The sequence below is a fragment of the Centroberyx affinis genome, unplaced genomic scaffold (genome assembly GCF_046629955.1).
Source record: "Centroberyx affinis isolate AG114_WGS23_722 - 3 ecotype Tasmania unplaced genomic scaffold, CSIRO-AGI_Caff_v1 ptg000186l_1, whole genome shotgun sequence".
NCBI lineage: Eukaryota > Metazoa > Chordata > Actinopteri > Beryciformes > Berycidae > Centroberyx > Centroberyx affinis.
The window spans coordinates 99473-119352 of record NW_027278881.1 but is presented as its reverse complement, the minus strand read 5'-3'; the positions used below and the strand labels follow the sequence as shown (position 1 = coordinate 119352).

General features: G+C 38.2%; 1 protein-coding gene across 3 annotated transcripts in view; it reads right to left on the bottom strand.

The window, feature by feature from the left end:
- Positions 1 to 345: 345 nt before the first annotated feature.
- aox6 (aldehyde oxidase 6) overlaps positions 346 to 19880 on the bottom strand; it is a 35480-nt gene continuing 15945 nt past the window's right edge. For all 3 annotated transcript variants that reach the window (XM_071536315.1, XM_071536331.1, XM_071536321.1), the window contains 19 exons: positions 19060 to 19229; positions 17637 to 17763; positions 17204 to 17326; positions 16335 to 16431; positions 16102 to 16226; positions 15209 to 15342; positions 14175 to 14262; positions 13442 to 13528; positions 12169 to 12360; positions 11100 to 11327; positions 10867 to 10962; positions 8481 to 8609; positions 6573 to 6647; positions 6332 to 6384; positions 5236 to 5350; positions 4550 to 4615; positions 3649 to 3837; positions 2036 to 2203; positions 346 to 738 (listed from right to left, as the gene is read on the bottom strand). In XM_071536315.1, coding sequence (XP_071392416.1) covers positions 688 to 738; positions 2036 to 2203; positions 3649 to 3837; positions 4550 to 4615; positions 5236 to 5350; positions 6332 to 6384; positions 6573 to 6647; positions 8481 to 8609; positions 10867 to 10962; positions 11100 to 11327; positions 12169 to 12360; positions 13442 to 13528; positions 14175 to 14262; positions 15209 to 15342; positions 16102 to 16226; positions 16335 to 16431; positions 17204 to 17326; positions 17637 to 17763; positions 19060 to 19229 — 2313 coding nt within the window. In that variant the 3' untranslated portion in view covers positions 346 to 687. The remainder of the gene's footprint in view (positions 739 to 2035; positions 2204 to 3648; positions 3838 to 4549; positions 4616 to 5235; positions 5351 to 6331; positions 6385 to 6572; positions 6648 to 8480; positions 8610 to 10866; positions 10963 to 11099; positions 11328 to 12168; positions 12361 to 13441; positions 13529 to 14174; positions 14263 to 15208; positions 15343 to 16101; positions 16227 to 16334; positions 16432 to 17203; positions 17327 to 17636; positions 17764 to 19059; positions 19230 to 19880) is intronic.

Here is a 19880-nt window from a genome sequence, read left to right as displayed (position 1 = left end):
ATTTTTCTTAAAAAATTACTCAAACCGATTAATCGATTATCAAAATAGTTGGCGATTAATTTAATAGTTGACAACTAATCGATTAATCGTTGCAGCTCCAAAATCCACCGACAAATAAACAGCAGTAACTATTGTGCTTAGTGTTTTAAAGGTCAAAGGTACTTCTGTCCCAACAATACCTTTGACAGGGCAAGAGATAAGCTAACCTGAACAGTTGTTTTTTTTTGGCATTTTAGCTAGCTAACTATTCAACAGGCTAATTTATCAAAACAACTGATAATGTTAACAAACTATATTTTTATTTTGATGTCACATAATTTTCTCTAACTGATTTATTCAATGTGTTCAATTGTTTATTCTACTGTTGTAAATATTGATATTGTAAATCACATCTGGATAAAAGCACAACTAAATGTTAATGTAAATCATCATAAAGGCATTCATTTCACATGATACATGGTTGGGAACAAGAATACACAATATGATTTCAGTCTAACATCTGAGTTTGTGACAAATTAGTGCAAATGTTGATGTTAAAATTTTTACAGATAATGAGTTATTACAGTACTGTGTATAGCTTACATATAGAAAATTAGTATAATAATTAGCTTAAATTCATGTTAGTTACATTCAACTTGGAGTCAATATAGCTGTGATTTGATTAAATAAAAGAATACAGTTTCTGTTTTAGATATTTAAAGCCCATGGTTTGAAAGATCCTGGTTTGCTGGCTGGAATCTGGAAAATAAACAAAACAATAAAAAAAAAAGAAAGAAATCAGTTTACATGAATTCATTAAATTATGGCAATCATGTAATGTAATACATAGTGACCGATAGGCTATGTTATGAAATTGCGTGAGGTAATTTACCTTATTTTACTATTTTATTTATCATAACAATTTAGTTGAGGTTCAATTAGTTCAGCTCAATTAAGTTCAGTCTTTCTTTTGTTTGACCTAGTTTAGATTAGTTTAGTTTGTGGAAAACAATGGGTAAAGAAACAAAAATGAATCAAGATGAGGCAATAAATGCATGAGGGAGGACTTGAACAATATCTGCCACTGTACTGCGATTAGATGATATTGGTTTGCTGATATAACAGGTCGATATTGGTCTTTTATTAAATATCAGATATCTACAGAAAAACAGACTGGAAAACCTGCAGTGAAATCTTATTTTCTTTGCACATTTTATTCATGCATTTACTTGTTCAATTATGTCTTTTGTAAATTAATTCTTAATTTAAAAGTAGTAATGTCTCCCAGAGTTTCCTACCATTGAATAGCCAAGGTGTGGTGAGTCTCCCTGCCTTAAAGAGCTGCTGCTTTTCTCATGTTGTACTCTGACATCCCATATGACAGTTTTTACTTCAGATGTGAACATTTTAATTCAAAGGTTACAGCGTTTTTATTTTTTTCACATGTGAACATTTTTTTCACATTTTCACCTGCCAATACATGTGACAATGTTTCACATGTGAAAACTGAATTTTACATGCAAAGAGACAGTTCACAGGTAATGGGAAATTCCACATGTTCACAAATGAAAACAAACGTGTCCAAAAACAACATGTGGTTTTTCACATGTGATTTTTTTGTGAGGGAGAAAACGACTTTTGGTTTCTCGAGATCACGGGATAATTATGGAGAACTCGAAAATGAGTGTCTGGTTCATTTGATCACACCGAGGCATAAATGTGTAGTTTTGTTTGCCGCAGTTACGTTGTTGTCAGTTGTCAAGACGCCATCTATGCATGCTGGCATGGCACTCCTGATCTCTGATAAACATTATAAGTAATAAGAGGAAACAACATTTTGTTTTCTCGTGATAACGGGTTGATTATCTCGTTATCTCGAGATAACAAAGCTTGTTTTCTCGAGATAACGAGATAATTAACTCGTGATCTCGAGATAACGGCATTAAACAAAAACAATTGCAAGCACGGCTGTTCTCGGCTTCCGTAGCTAATAAAGGATAGGTGCAGGATAAATACATGAAGGAGCAATATCGGTTTTCCAGTATTGCTGAAGTACCTTCAGAGTGAAGGGGGAGGCGCAGGCCAGGCAGGCCCTCTCCGGTGTGGCGGGGCTGTCCAGGGGAAACGGGCCGACCAGACCGGACTCGGACCGGGCGGCGGCCACGGCGTCTTTGATGGCGTAGAACACAGAACTGCCCAGGAAGAGGACGGGTTCTCCGATACCCTGTGGAGAATGGGGAACATTGTTTGTGATGTAGAGGGATGGAAACACATCAGGGGCTAGAAAACAGAAAAACTGACACAAGTTTGGGGAAGAAAATTTTGGAAAATCTGTGTTTCAATGCCTATTTCTAGTGATTTTTTTTTTATGAGAATAAAATCAATAACTATCTTTTTACATTGAGTTGACATCGCTACAAAATTATTCAAAGGGAACTTCGGTTCAAAGGATGAAAAATTAAACAAAGGGAGTGAGCAGAGTTGAGTTAAAAATGCATTAAGTGCATCGCTGTCATGAACACGTTCCAGCGGAAATTCTTAAAAAAATAAAAAATACCAATGTGTTTTATTCGACTGCAGTCAGACAAACACTACTGGCTATAGAGTGTCCGAGCAGGCTGAACATGGACAGTTGAAATAAACAGCTCATTTTAAAGTGAAGTTGCATGCTTTCTTTTATATTTATTACTGAGGAAATGCATTTATTGTAACTATAATAGAAAAGGTTCGTATTAAAACAGGGTGGAGTAGAATTCGTAAAATGACTGTAAACAGGTTGAACTGCTGGTGTGTTGGATAAGACTCCTGCTGTCTACCTTAATAAAGTAAAAACACTAAGAGATCCAAAATGAGATATCCACCATTTGAAAAAGTGAAAACTTCTCTTCTTGAACAAACTTGAAAACAAAACTGTCTATATAAATACAAATGCCAAAGCAGTTTTATTATTCCAGTATAAATGTCAATTTCCACTACATCACTGCGTGAGCCAATCGACACACCTTTGTACGCATATCATAAAGAAAATCCACCAATCATACTTTCAGGTAAAGGCAGCCGCAGAACTGTTATTTATGACAAGCAGAGACTTGTACTTTGATGACTTGAAAAGGTTTCTAAAGTCTTGACTTGAGATCTTGTGTTTGTGTAAATGACTCAGATTGAAAGTGATGAGATTTGTTCCAGCAGACGACTGAATTTAAATTCTGTTTTCTGAATTTGTATGGAATGATTGAATTTATTGAAGTTGAAACTGATTATAGAAATCAAACTCATGATGCTCTTACCAAGTTTTTATCCTATTAAAACCATATTGCATTGAAAAGTCCTAGATATTTAGTTTTCTTTAAGATATTAAATTGATACTGGACTCTTGATTTGTTCTGACTTGACTTGCTGTTCTACATTTAGACTTGAGACTTGACTTTAATGACATGGACTTGACATGGAAATCTACATTTAGACTTGGGACTTGACTTGAGACTTGTGCCTCAAGACTTGAGACTGACTTGGGACTCGAGCAAAGTTGACTTGGTCACACCTCTGATGACAACCGAGTGAACTAACTTCTCTTAAAGGGACTTTGGTGAAAACTGACTTCTAACCTTTGAGCAGCAGAGATTGAAACACTCCCCTGGATGAATAGAGGTTTAGGAAGCGACCTCTGACCTTTGAGGAGTAGATGGCGTGGGGGTTGTGGGAGTCTGGCAGCAGGTAGACGTTGAAGCGCAGCGGGATGTCGCAGACGGCGGGGATCTTATACTGAGACGGACCGCGACTGTACAGAACCCCAGACGGAGAAAACTTCAACTCCTCCAGGGTGTAAAGACCCAGACCCTGGATGAAGGCTCCTTCAATCTGAGGGAGGGAAGGGAGGGATGATGGAGGGAGGGAGGGAGTGAAAGAAAGGAAGAAGTAGGAAGGAAAGAAATTCAAAGAAAGGGAGGAAACAAAAAATGAAGAAAGAAAATAAAGCAAGAAAACGAAAAAAGAAAGCAAGAAAAAGGTTAATGAACAAAAGCAAGAAAATGAAGACAAAGAATAAACAGCAGGAAAGAAAAAAATAAAAAAAAATAAAAAAAAATAAAAAGAAAGTGAAGAAAAGTATGAAAAAAGAAAATGAAGAAAAGAAAGAAAGCAAGAAAATAAAGACAAAGAAAGACAACGGAAAAGAAAGAACATGAAACATGAGAACATTTTCAAAAGAAAGTTTTGAAACATTTGAAAATTAAAGAGAAACAAAGGAAGAAAGAAAGAGGCAAAAAGGAAGGAAAGGAAAAAGCAGGAGAAAGGGAGCAAATGAAAGCAAATGAAGAAATAAAAAATAAACAATATACAGAGAAAGAATGAAAGAAACAAGGAAAGAATTGCACAATAAACTGAATACATTGTCCTTTCATGACCATCGTTCAACACCAAATCCATAAAACCAAAGACAGAGCAGAGTGTCGACTTCATCATTTTTGTTCATAAAACCATAAGCGTGCACGGAAACAAGCGTGAACATGCGCTCATCTACAGTTTGAGCCGTCAGTGTCCTTCAGTAACAGTAATAATACTCCTGTCCCACCTGGCCGATGTCCACAGACGGGTTGATGCTCCTGCCGATGTCGACCACGATGTCCGTCCTGAGCGTCTGCCAGGAGAAACACCACAACAACTGCTTCACCGACTCCTCTTTAACAAGTCTGATGAGGTTATTACGAGTCTGAGCGAGTGGAGTCTTTGGTTAAAAGGCTCTACGAACCAGTAATCCCTTAAAACACCCTTACATTTACATGAATTCACCCCTTAATCCATAGAAAATCACCTTAAAATGAGTTAAGGGGGTTATTAATGGAGGAGACCCTATCAAAACCCTCTTAAACTCCCCTTAATGTTTGACTGTTTACTTTCTAATTTAATGTAAAATTCAGGGAGACGGGAACTTTCCATTAATAACTCATTAATAACCTGTAAACCTGCACAAAAGGCATAAAAAAATCCCTTAATTACTTGTGTCACCGCGAACCAACCCATGAATAAATTCCTTATAAACCCATGATACTATCCTTACTTTTTCAAAACTGTGTTAGTTTTAATGGATAATTAATGTTTATGTAATGAGAAATTAAGGACATTTCAGGGATAAAATGAAGGGGTTTGGTTTCAGCGTGAGGGGCGATGAGTAACATTTGCCATGAAACATGAACCATAAACAGTTTGTGTTTGTGTGCAGCATGTGATGCCAGGCTGGACTCTGATTGGCTGTCTGACCCTGTAGTCCCCGGTCAGGCCGTCCAGCTCCACCTCGCAGCAGCAGGCTCCGTAGGTGAAGTAGGCGTAGGGCCGACCCTCCATCCGGTCCCAGTCCATACAGCAGTCTGGACCTCTGACACACACACACACACACACACACACACACACACAGTACTGCTAGTATCACTACTAGTACTACTACTACTACCATCCCTACTAATACTACTACTGCTACTACTACTGCTGTACTGCTAGTATTACAACTACTACCATGTCTACTACTACTGCTGCTATTACTGCTGTACAGCTATTACTACTGCTGCTGTACTGCTAGTATTGCTACTAGTACTACTACTACCATCCTTACTAATACTACTACTGCTACTACTACTGCTGTACTGCTAGTATTACTACTAGTAAGACCCCTACTAATACTACTAATACTACCAATAACTGTTACTACCACTACTACTATTAATATCACCACCACTACTACTACTGCTGCTATTATTTCTGCTACTACTACTACTGCTACCACTACTACTACTGCTGCTATTATTAATACTTTAAATTATGTCTTGCTTTTGCTTGTATTTTTGATTTTGCTTCTTTTGCTTGTAATTGATTTAATCTATTTTATGTAAAGCACTTTGAGTTGCATTCTATGTATGAATGGTGCTATAAAAATAAAGTTATTATTAAGTTATTACTACTACTACTGCTACTTCTACTACAGCTACTAATCCTACTTTTACTGCTGGTACTGCTACTACTACTACTACTATGACCAGAACGATTACTACTTCTGCTACTGCTGCTACTATTAGTACCACTGCTAAAACTATCACTAGTACTATTACTAATCACAATTGAAATTACAGTCATATAGAATTGTTCTTCACTAAGTTACAAACTGCTGTAAGATAAACAAAACAAACTTCATCAATCATCTTTAATAAAGGGAAGACTGCTGACTCTATTAAGCAGTAATAAGTAAAATTAAATCATGTGCTACACTGAAGACCCACAGCCATGGATATATATATATATTTAATGCACATTTGGGTTATTCATGATTTTTTGAAGTGAGACTAAACTAACCTCTGTGTCTTACCTGTAGAATCCAGTAGCCGACAAACTGATCTTCTCGAAAAATGCATTCCTGACCTGAGAAAAAAAACAAAAAAACAACCAACAATGTGTGTAACAATTAAGCAGCCTGAAGAAATTCAATATGATTTGGAATAGATTTATGTCTGTCAGCTGGAGCTCATTAAATGCTGTAATTTCCCCAGTTTTCCAAATCCTCCCACGGGTTATCATCAGGTTATCAGCTTCATCTCTTCTTATCATACCCAACTCTCCCATGATCCTTTGGGGTTCTGTTGCCTGATTGGCTCGAGTCGCCGGTACAGCTTCTCGCAGGCATTCTAAGTGAGAGGAAAAAAACACATAAAGTACATATACTGCATAACACTGCATTGATTAAATTGGTTTTACACAAACTACATGTTCAGATATACAGATGTATTTGTGCCGTGCCTTTCTGATATTATAGTGGTCTAACATAGGGAATACATTACCTCAATAGATTTCCCAGTCTGGCAACAATATATTAATATCGTTTCTTGGGCTTGCAGGCATTTTTTTTACTCTTCTGACTGCAGATGTAGCTATTGCATTAGTCCCACTTTTTACTACAAGCTTGCTGAACTCCTGCTGCAGTTCGGCTCCAAGAGGAACTGAAACAGATTTTGCTTTTTTTAGCCACTAGAAGTGACAAGGAGTGATCTGGTGACTGGTTAGGTGGAGATTTTCACAATACACTAAGGCTGAAAGTGTCCCAATTCTGATTTATTTGTGACTCAGATGTGATGTTTGCTAGTGTCAACAGCAAAAAAAAGTATAATTCTTTCACTTCCGTATGGATATGTGGTACAAAACTGGATCCGGAGCCATGCGACTGACATGTGACTTGTATTTGAACGCTCCAATCAGAATTCGTCAGCGTTGCCATGACAATAAGTAAATCTTACATCATTCACCTGAGACAATTGTCATAATTTTAGCTTGGCTGCCTGTAATGTAATAAAATCAAAATGTAATAAACGTAATAAAACGTCATAAAAATCCAATAACATCATAAAATCTTGAAGTCTACAATGTCTTAATTTACTGTGTTGTTCTTCTTGGTGTAGACTTTGTGGTGCTTTGGGATTGGCTCCCTTTGTCCCACATTGTTTATCGGTGTGTGTTGTGGTTCGCTGCTTTGCATAATTTCCAGTAAACCTTGTGATACTTTGTGGGTCTTTGTTGAATGCTTTGATACTCTGTGATACTGTCTGGTGCTAAGGAATACTTTGTGATTCATTGTAACAGGCTCTGTGGCACTTGGGGAGAGTCTGTATCAGCTTTTTTTGTTTTGTTTTGTTTTTAGTGTGAGTAGAGATAATAATAATAATAATAAACTTTATTTATATAGCACCTTTCTTAACAAGGTTACAAGGTGCTTTACAATAAAATAATTCGAAAAAATAAAATAAAAACAGTAAAACATTGGATACAGAAAAGGAATAAAACAAAGGTAAGAGAAAGCAGTACAAGTGTATCAGGGGGAGGAAGTAAACCATACATATACAGAAACCAGAGAAGCCATACACAACATGATATTTAAAGGATATTTTGTTTAAATATGCTGTAAGAAGATTAAAAGAATGTACTAAGTGAACAGGATACATTAAGATGTTAAATATGTTTTTAAAAGAAGAAACTGTATTGGCTAACCTAAGACCCTCAGGCAGGCTATTCCAAAGCCTCGGTGCTCTGATAGTAAAAGCTGGAGATAAGTTACTTGATTAATTGGTATTCATATAATGTAATAAATGGTCAATAAAGTTTTAAGTTATTACATTATGGGCAAAAATGCTATTACGTTACAGTTTCAAGATTATGTTATTGGTTTATATTATGTAACAGGCTTTATTACATTTGATTTTATTACATTTATTACATGTCATAAAGCCTGTTGATGTTTGATTTTATTACATAACAGGCATATATTATGTTATGGTCAATTATTACATTTGGGCCTTCATGAAGCCAAACAAAGACTTGATTGGTATTTGGGAAAAAACGGATGTGACATGTTTTGTTGTTACTCTGGACGCGTCTTTTCTGCATCATCATGGGTTGACGGCACACACACACCGCACATGATCGCCTAAAAAGAACCTGCAGGAAACACACCAGGAAGTAGACTTTACCTTGACCGCCATGCCGTTGGCGTCGGTGCCGTAGGAGGCGGCGGAGGGGCAGGTGTTGGGCACGGTGTTGGTGCTGGTTTCAGAGATGTAGATCTTAGAGGAGGGGATGTGAAGCTCCCGGCTCGCCACCTACCGGGAAATGGGACAGGTCACTTGCAGCTGCAGCGAGTTCAAGAAAAGGCGGTGCTGATGAAACACCATACAGGCTCGGCAAAAACACCTGTTTTGAATTCTGAGGACTTCATTACCCAGATATCTTATAAGGTGACAGCAGGTCTGTGCACCTATTACAAGGTGTCAGAAATGGCTATCCAAAACAAAGATAAATAAGATAATTTATAATTTCATTTTACAGAGCAGAGGCCTTACTGCTTTCCCACATACAGTCTGTTCCTTTTGGGAAGATGAATTTAATATTTCGATACCTTGGAAACAATTTTTAAGAACAATTTACAAAACAACAATTGATTCCTACCCCAGAATCTTTCAATTGAAGATATTCTACACAATTACTGCTACTAAAAAACAACTTAACATGTTTAATATTGAACAATCATCATTATGTAGATTCTGTAATGAGGAAGAGGAAGACCAGTTACATTTGTTTTTCTATTGTGCATATGTTGCAAGTTTGTGGACCAATATCGAAAATTGGCTAAGGCCACTCAATATTTATTTTAAACTTACACCTTTAAACATTATGTTGGGGGTTCTGGATGAAAACTGTCCCCAGATAATAAACACAACTATTCTGTTAGGTAAAATATTTGTATTTAAAGCTCAATCAAGAACTAATTTGAATCTAAGTTTCTTAAAAAGTACAGTGCGAAGCCAATTTATTTTGGAAAAAATAATTGCTACAAACCATTACAAAGTAGCACAACACAATATGAAATGGGAAAAAATTTGCTCTAGTGAAGAGTGGGACTATATAAAACTCTAAACACGCTCTACCTGTCATATGTATATTTCAGTTTCTAAATGTACTGGTACTGTCAATCTATTTATTTGAATTACTGAAGGCATCCTATTATTTTTATTTTGTCTTTTTATTTACTTTTTTTACTACTTTTTTCTTTTCTTTTTTTGTGAGGATATATTGTCATGTCATCATATTGCCGTGTGTGTTATATGTATTATTTGCCTGTAATAAAAAAAAAAAAATCTTATAAGGTGATGTCAGTAAACTAAATGTCTTGTTTTTTTGCTGTGTTCCTTTCAAAGTAACAGTTGGAAGTTGGAAATTCCCAGCTGGTTTTCGAGATTTTCTTGCTGCCCAACGTAAAATCCTGTTCCCCACGCAGCAGCTAATGTTACGTCGATGATATTTGACAACATTTGCTAGCTAGGTTCAGCCATCACTGGTGAGTCCAGACACTTTTGGATTTCACTTTTTAAATTTCTGTGAGGAGAAGATTTCCCGACAGCAGAATTTAATTTGGACAAACCGCGAGAATCTACAGTGTCTCAGTTAGCGGGGATGAGAAAATATGTAGAGCAAGGCACTCACACCGCCAAGGTTAGGGGTTCAATTCCACTGGGGTCAACCATGCAAGATATGTAAGGGATAATGCCCGACGAGGTGTCCATCATCAGGAATTAATGGACGACAGGGAGGCCAGAACCGTCCGATGCGCAGCGGAGGATGGTTGCCTCCGCTGAGTCCATTAATTCCTGATAATGGACATCTTGAAGGGCATTATCCCACTTATACCATGGTCACTTGCCAAAGAAAAAAAAATTAAGACCATTAATTTATATTTTCATGCGTTTTGTAATCAAAATCTAAAGTTTTTCACAAGCCATAACTCAGTTTCCCTGGTAACACCTGAGGGTTTGACTAATACCTGGAACAATCATTACCGTCCCATAAGGTTCTTATGCAATGGAAACATTGTTCACTACTCCAGTAAATAGGACGAACCTTAGATACGACTTAGCAGCGGGAGATATTTCTAGTCCGCTCAGCTCATAGGACCCTTTGGCTCAGCTATGAGCCAGAAAGCTAACGTTATGCTAGCAAGACTCAAAGTCAATAACACTGCATACGGTTGACAAACGGTAAATATAATTTGACAGTATGTTTAACAACAAGACTAGCTAGCTATCCAGGCTTTGACTGCGTCCCTGTTGTTATGGTTACTCATTTTAGATACAGGCTGATACTACGTAGCCAGCGCATTAATCACTCACTCAATTCACTGGAACTACTTAGTAGGTGTCCATTATCAGGAATTAATGGACACCCTGCAGCCAATCAGAATCAAGTATTCTCCCAGACCATGGTATAAGTATACTGTATGTACTCATGGTCGTGAGGCGCTTTGGATAAAAACCTCTACCAAATGATAGTGAGTAAACATGCCTAAAATGCAGCAGACGGTACCTGTTGCATTTTAGTGTGGAGTCCCTGGCCCATCTCCGCCCCGCCGTGACTGACCAGAACTGATCCGTCTTTATAGATGTGGACCAGAGCTGCAGCCTTTCACACAGAAACACACACACCAGTATCACCAGATAGATACAGATGACTAACAGATAGATGATGGATCAAACAAACAAGTTAATAAGTTCTGCAGTGACCAACAGTTCAGCATCACCAAGCTCAACTGTCCAGACCTGATTGAAGAAGCTCTCTCCGAACGCGATGCCGTATTTAATGGGGATGATGGACATTCCCCTCTTCTTCCAGCGGTTCTGCTGGTTGAACTGGTCAATGGCTCTGCGTCGGGCGTCGTAGTCGGACTTGGTCTTGCATTCCTCCCAGCAGCGCAGCAGATTCTCCGGGTCGAACTCAAACTTGTAGTGGGTGAGCGACGGCCCTTTGTACATGTTGATCTCCCGGATCTGACGAAGAGTCCGACGACAGAGATAAGTTACAACTTCTCTTTCTATCCGGTGTATTAAATTAGGGCTACACTGATGTATCGGCTTGCTGATATTTGAGGGCCGATATTGGCCTTTTGGTAAAAACTGGATATCAGGCAGTCAGTGTCGTCTACCTCTGATATAATGGAAGTTCTTCCTTTTTTAAAGAGTAACTAAACCCCAGACCCAAATCTGTGGTGAAGCCTGACACCCAATGGTGAAAAGTAGGGTACTGAACTGGCCATCTGCTATTGGCTGGTCTTTGTGCCAGGTGATGTCACCACCTGTTGTACTCTATAGACATAGCTTGCTAGCCTACCTATCCCATCTCATCCAAATAGCTGGAGCCACTTAGCTGGCTAGCTTGTTAGAGTAAATCAGAATTTCAAGATTACTGGACTCACTATGTTAATTAGTTACTGGATTTTTTTTTGTTGTAGTTGCACTCAGATTGGCTGAAACCTTTCCTTCTCTTGATTTCTCTCATCGATGTTTGCTTACAAAGCTAAGAGTAAAATGACAAGGAAAGGAAGAGTTGAAGAGTTCATTTCCAAAATGCTGTATAACCATTTTTGGAAAAAGAAAAAAAAAAAAGAAAAAACCTCAAGTTCATAAGTCAATATCTCTAAAATACAGAGGATCCATTCTGTATCCTATGTAATTGTATGTCATCAATCATTTTGTAAGAGGAGGTGTCACTCTTTCCAAATGGCGGAAATCTCATTTTGGACCAAAAAAAAAAAAATCTTAATTTGCAGAAAAATCAAACACATTCTGTGCTTCAGATCTCTGTACGCCCCCCTGACCCCCGGCTCCTGACCTGGTGTGCAGGGCGTCCCAGCACCACGGCCACGTCGTTCATCATGTTCTCCACGACCATGATGCTCTGGGGCACACCGAAGCCCCTGAAGGCGGTGTTGGAGGGCAGGTTGGTCCTGCAGGCGGAGCCGCGGCCTCGCAGGTTGGGGATGTTGTAGGCGTTGTCCATATGAAGGAGAATCTTCTCAATCACCTGCAGGAGAGAACGACTATTTACATTTTACATTTTAGGGTTAGTCTTACCATTAGGCAAAGGTAGGCCTAAAAGATATTTACTTATTGTAACACTTCCTGAAAAACACCCCACTTTTTGTTACGATACAAATTATTTCAATCTTGTCCACTTAGAATATAGTGAGCTATTCCATTTAACTTCTGGTGCTAAATTGCCTCTTGACTTTAAGCTTTTTTTTTTCCCACTGCCCCAGTTGCTGCAAGAGATGTAAAAAAAAAAAATGAAGCTACTCGAAAAAGAAAAAAACAAGGAAATGTGGAAGAAATTAAGCTTTAATCATTTATATGCATTAAGTATATCAGTCTTTCTTTTAGTGTGTATCTGTTTGCAAAAAATGAAAAGTATGTCATGCAAATTGTTTACCAGATCTTTGTGTTCTGTTCCTGTCACACACAGCATCCCAACTTTTACATTTTCAACCCCTTATCCACTCCTTGTCTTTGTACTGAAAATCGTATCAATTTTCTGCTTCTCTATTCAGAGAGCAAAGAACCTGCCACCAGCTTGTATCTTTGTTCTCTCTGTGCGCGTATAAACTTCTATATCTACAAGAGACTGAGACTGAGACCAAGCTCAGCCCAACTTGAAGGAATTGTACTGAACGGAGGGATTTAAAAGGGTGGATGTTGGGATTCAGGGGGCCCCATGTTTGCCTTTGCCTAGGGCCCCCAAATCACAAAGTCCGCCCCTGCTCCTATCCAGAGCGACTTACAATGATACACGATATTACAAAGGAAAGAAAAAAGTGCCTCGTCAATATTCATTCAGCAGCAGTGCTAGTAAAAATACCCCAACTGCTACAGAGGAAGTATGTAAAAACAAATCATATATGAGAATTGTATGTACAGTGTATTTACAGTACAATTACTATGTGATATTAGCATACAAATAAGAACAGAGTGGAAAATATAGTGTGTCGTCTCTCTCTGCTATCGTCTCTTATACTCCTCTAATTCTTCATGAGATATAAATCTAAAAACAAACTTTGAATGACCACCTCTGGTTCTGGTGAATACTGACCATAACAGCTGCTACTCACCAGAACGGATTCATCTAAAGTGTTACCAGCGTTGGTGTAGTACTGCAGATCTGCAGCGACGACCCTTCCATCATTCATGAAACCCACCTGAAGCAGACAGCAATCAGTTATTAGGGTTCCTCTGCATCTTTGCTAACAAATCCCATGACTTCTCCATCACTATTGTATGATATATAGTGTGAAAAACAATCAAATAGCAGGCCACAAATTGTTGGGTCCTGTCAAAAATACCCATTTCAAAATTGTGGTGTTGCAAAACCACCGTCCATCTGTCACTGTTTTTAGAATATTCTAAGTTTATTTTGATTCTTTTTAATACAAAAGAAAAAATTGAAAAAGTTAAGAGACCACATCAAAATTTTCAGTTGCAGTTTACGGCTATGTGTCTCAGTAAAATCTAACTTTTGATATTCTTTTATGAACTACTGGTCACATTTGATTGTAATTTCAAACAAAAATATTCTCATTCAGAATATTTATTTGCAGAAAATGACAATTGGTCAAAATACTAAAAATACATAATCTCGTTATACGTTGAATAATGCACACTAAACAAGTTTTATACCTCCTATTGTATAATATATAGTATGAAAAACAATGACATAGCAGGCCACAAATTCCCATTTCCCAAACCAGCGTCCTCTGTACCCATACTTTAATTTTTGCACTTCCAAGCAAGTGCAAACGGAAGAAGTTTGAGTTTGATCTAAAAGAGCCACAGTGTTTATAGAACCTTGTATTTTCCCAGCACAGGGTGACGGGCTCCTGTGATCAGCATGTCCTCCCCTCGCTCCAGAACACAGCGAACGGGCAGGTCAGTCCTGACAGGGAAAAAAAGAAAAAAGAAAAAGGCATATATAAAGATATATAGAAATAGAAATACATTATATAGAAAATATTTACATTTTTTCAGCCATTCCCTCACTCTTATCGTTCAAATCCAGGCACGCTTTTTATATAAATGACATAAAATAACATTACAGTTTGTGCCTTTTATTCATTCAGTCTGCTTTTTGTTTTTGTTTATCTTATCGTTTTTTATGGATTATTGTTTTTGTCTGTAAAGCTCTTTGTAATTCTGTTTGTGATAAGTAAGTAAGTAAGTGTGATACAAATACAAATATTCAATATTTATACCCAAACCCAATGAGACTTCACTGGACTTCACGTCATTACTTTAGTCTTGATCAGGCTCAGGCTCAAGTTCAAAAGCAATTAATTCGGCAATTAATTTCCTCTCGTCTGAGAAAACTTATGCCGATGGAACGAATAAAATTATATGTTTACCAATAATGGTAAATATGTGAAAAAGATTGGACTTTGACAAAGCACATTCTGCCAATATATAAAAAACGAGTCTCTAACTTTTATTTTGCCTATTTACTATTATTGATAAACGTTTTATTTTCTTCATTCCATCGGCATAAGTTTCCTCTGATCGGATTTCTGTTAAACTTGTTCAAACTGAAAGGTTTGATAAACATAAAGAAAGCAATTCACATAAAAACAGTTCAGCAGCATGACTAGTTTTTTATATATATTCAGAATCTGCTTTGTCAGCGTTCCTTTATGTGCTAGAAGTGATTTTCAGACTGTTCCTCCATACAATGGCAGTGAATGGAGAGAGAAAAAAAACACAATTCTCCAGTCTCCTCTACCGGAGCAACAGATCACAGAATCACTGATTTGGGAGTTTTATCATGGAGGAAGAGACACAACCCAAGATACTACTACAGACCTTTAAAGGCCAAGTTGGTAGGGACTTACTTCCATGCAGCCACAGAGGTGATACAAGCCAACACGGTCGTTTTAAGGACTTTTCCTCCAAAAGCTCCGCCAATCCTTTTGACATGACAGGTGACTCTGTTGGACGGGACAGCCAGCGTCTCCGCAACAGCGTCCTGCAACCAGGAAGATGACACACAGGGTTGTAAAAAGAAACAAAAAAGCTTTTCCTGCCTAGTTCGAGTCATTAATATTCCAGTTGGAGTCCGACTCCTAAATATTCAAATCCAAGTCCAAGTCTGAGTCATAAATATTAAAGTCATTGTCCAACTCTGAGTCATAAATATTAAAGTCATTGTCCAACTCTGAGTTGTCATTTTTCAAGTCCGAGTCGTCAATATTCAAGTCTAAGTCCAAGACATCAATATTCAAGTCTGAGTCCAACTGCGAGTCGTCAATATTCAAGTCTGAGTCCAACTACGAGTCATCAATTTTCAAGTCCAAGTCCAAGTCGTCAATTTTCAAGTCTGAGTCCAAGCCCGAGTCATCAAAATTCAAGTCCGAGTCCAAGTCAGAGTCATAAGTCCGAGTCCAAGTCTGTGTCGTCAGTAGTCAAGTCTGAGTCATTAATATTCAAGTCCGAGTCCAAGCCCAAGTCATCAATATTCAAGTCCGAGTCTAACTCAGAGTCATAAATATTTCAAGTCTAAGTCCAAGTCTGAGTCATCACTATTCAAGTCCGAGTCCAAGCCCGAGTCATCAATATTCATGTCTGAATCCAAGCCCTAGTCATCAATATTCAAATCTGAGTCCAAGTCCAAGTTGTCAATATTCAAGTCTGACTTGAGTCATGACTCATCAAAATTGGAACTCAAGTCGTTCTTGAGTCCAGGACTACTAGAACCCTGGGTAGTAGAGAGGGTCTGGGCGTGTACCTGGGTGTACGTTGGCCACTGACAGGAGATATAAACCTTGAACTCCCTCTCCTCTCCTACAGGAACGACCAGCATGCTTTGCGTCTCCATGTAGAAATGCTCCTGGCCGCCGATACGAATCTCTCCTGAGGAAACAATTACACATGTAATGAGAAGAAAACACTTTGAAATGGATTAAAATGGAGACCGGTCGTGTTTCATGTGTTTCACGAAGAGAAAGAGACTCGTCTTACCTTCATAAACCTGATCGACGCTTTTAAAGGCCTCGGTCACGTTCCCTCTCTCGATCGCTCTGTGAGGCTCAAAGAACGACTTGTTCTCAATGGCTTCCTGACACAGAGAGAAGATGGTCAAGGGAACACTACCAGAATAGCAGAATAGCAGAATAACAACCTACAAGTACGACAAAGAGAAAGTTCTGGTGTCTCAGAAATTTCAAGTTCAAGTTTATTTTTCAAATCCATTAGTCCCAATGTGCAATTGGTTTCAAAGCAAGTATCTGATTTACACAATAGATAATGTTATGTAATGTTATCTAATAGCTCGTAGCTAGTGTTAGTGGTTAGCAGCCGCTAGTAGTCGCATGTTGTTTACATTAACATTAGTGTCTTTGCTAAATGAGCCTGCTGGCTAGTTAGCTAGCTAACAGTTTGTTCAGGTTAATTGAGCTGACTCTTCTCAAGCTACAACTCTTCATGTTTTGGAGTAGAGACTAGGGCTAAAGACAAGACAGTGTACTGTGTCACAGTAACCTACATTTGGAAACAAATCCACCTTATCACACTATTCACTTTTACTGAGAACGTTACTGAATGGATCTACAGCCACACCACAACAAGCTGCATTAGCTAGCTCTCTGTCTCTAGTCTGGTTGTTATAGATTTATTAACCAAAAGACAATTCTCCAATGTTCCTCCATGATGGAGCCAGATGTGGTTGCTAGATTTGTGATGCAGCTACAAAGCCTCTATCTCATACAGTACACAGAGGAAAAGCAATCAGAAAATTGTCACCAATTAGTGGATCATTTCAAAATCTCCAAAATCCTTGGTTTGGTTGGATTTGGCCGACAACAGTAAAACCTGAACTGAACTCCACAGACCTCCACAGTAAAAACAGGGTCTGGCAGGTCTTCGTAGCCGATCTTCACGGCCGCCGCACCTCGTTTAGCGTGAGCCTTCGTGTCAGCGAGCACCGCACACAACATCTGACCGACACACGACACCTGCAGGCAAACAGCATGGAGACAAGGATGGTTACTGCACTAGTTAGCACTGGTAGTCAAGACAGGCTTTCCTCCCACTTTAGTCCTAAAGTTCAAGGACTTTTCCATGACTTTCCATGACTAAGTCAAAACAAAGTTAATCCTTCTTGGTTTGTTAATGTTGTTTGTCAGTCTGAACATCATCTAATGTGATGAATGTGTAAGAAAAAGATGGAAAATACATTCTGCTATATTCCTGTAAAGTGACTCATTTGGGAAATTCATTGATATTCCCTGACTTCCCCAGAAAATTCATCAAATTCTACTCTACCTCCTTCTCAGCGAGCAGCTCCTCATCATACCCACAAAACGTGCGGACTTTCTTCCCGGGAATATCTTTGTGTGTGATCACGTCGACCACGCCGGGAACCTGCAGAGCCTCGCTCACATCCAGCCCTCTGGTGGACGAGATGCCGGTTTTAAACAAACACTTTTAAATCAAAAAGCGGGTTAAATGGTCACACATCGCTTGGCCAAAGAGGGCATACAGGTGGCAGAACCGGTTCACCGGGTTTCTGAGCTGTAAGAGAGGATTTAAGGCCCGGTGCCTCATCAGTCAGCATTATGAAGTGTATGTATGCAGGGATGTAGTGGAGGGTAAACCCATCTAAACTCACTTTACCCTCCTTTTTAGCCTGAAATGAATCTACATGACCATGTTATAGGATTGGGTCTTTTAAGAAAAAAAACCCCACAGGAACTGCAGCTTATTTGAAAATATATCTGATTTTTGTTAATATTGATTGGCATACTGTACAGGAATATAATGCGCTGAATGACATGCAGAGAAATTAAACATAAAGTGTATCAAATTACAGAAACAGAAATCTAGTTTAATCTCCGAATAAATGAATTTTGAAATGATCTTGTAGCACAAGAAAATGTGCATTAAGTCAAGACAATGTGAATTAAGTCAAGACAATGTGCAGTAAGTCAAAGAAATGTGCAGTAAGTCAAGAAAATGTGCAGTCAAGAAAACACTTTATTGCCCGCCTCAGGAAACCTATCAGGAAAATTATTTGAAGAGTAAAAACATTTGTCTCCATTTGTTTGATGAAACGCCAAGCTAGTATCTGCATGCTTCATTCAGGACGTCCTGCCCAGAAAACTGGGGTTCTTGTCTGAGCGGAGCGGCTGTCTGCTGCACAGGAGGAGATGCCTGGACAGATTAGAGTCATGTGCTCTTCATTGTGTGATTACACTGCAGATCTGGATAATCAGGCATCTTTCTCTATGAGGAGTGAATGGACTGGAATTAAGCAACATTCCTCTCTTACCTTTTGCTTTTTTTAAAATCACTCTAAAAGTCAAGTTATTGCTTTTATGAAATGCCAGTGTATTAAAAGAAAAGCAAATGTTCAATTAATCTTTTGATTTTTCTAACTGGTCATAATTTAAATTATACTAGTAATAATAATACAATGTTATTCTTCCGCAAAGCAATATAGTTCTCGAACAGTAGCTAAACAAAGTGGTTGCTAAGCGACACTTAAGTACCAGTGTGAATGGTGAGTTTTGGTCGGTGCGTTAATGTTTAAATTCAGCGTTATGTGGTCGAAATGGTGAACTTTGACACTAAATGTCAATTTTTGTTTTCCTCATTCCAGAAATTTAGGGGAATCCTGTCTCTGAAATTCATAATTTATTGGATTTCTGACTTAAATACCCTAGAGATTGTCGCTATAGCTACTTACGTGATCTTAGCATGTGATCGAGTGCTGGTGACCAAAACCAGGAAGAGCTCCCCCTCTGTCTTGGGGAGGTCATCACAGTAGACGGCCTCCCCCGTCGCCTGGCTGAGGGCGGAGCGATGCATGATGGGACGCCCCACTGGGTCCTGGTCACTCTGGCCTTCTGACACATTCTGAAGAAGAAGAAGAAGAAGAAGAAGAAGAAGAAGAAGAAGAAGAAGAAGAAGAAGAAGCTGTCAAATTTATTTCACAGTGATAAACATTCAGCTTACGGGGGAGAAAACTTTGTATTGTCAAAATGTCAACATTTTAGAACCAGAAAAAAAACAAGAAACTAAGAAAAACCAGGCATTTTTTGAGTTTATTTAAATTATTTTTTGAAAAGATGTCCTAAGCTGATTTTGACACGATAACAGGGTTATCCCCATTGGAAATTAAGTCATTACAGCAGCAAAGAACAGAAGTGCAGATTGGTGACAAAAAAAAAAGGTACTAAAAGGTATGAATGAAAAGGTAATAAAATATCTAAATTTAAAACTAAAAAATGTAAGTAAATGTAAATTTAAAAAATTCAACACATTACGCCCCTCTCATGGCTTTGTTTATACAGTGATTTGTTGGATTTTACACTTAAAATACTAAAAATAACACAAGCATAAAGTAAGATTCAAATGTCAGGAATATGTGGATAACTCAATTTTGTAATTTAATTTTATAATTCCAAGCACACAATTTATTGATTTATGGACTGAGCTTTTCATAGAAAGACTGGTAAAGATAGATGGTAGAAGATGGTAGATCATGTAAAGCTAAGCACAAGCTTT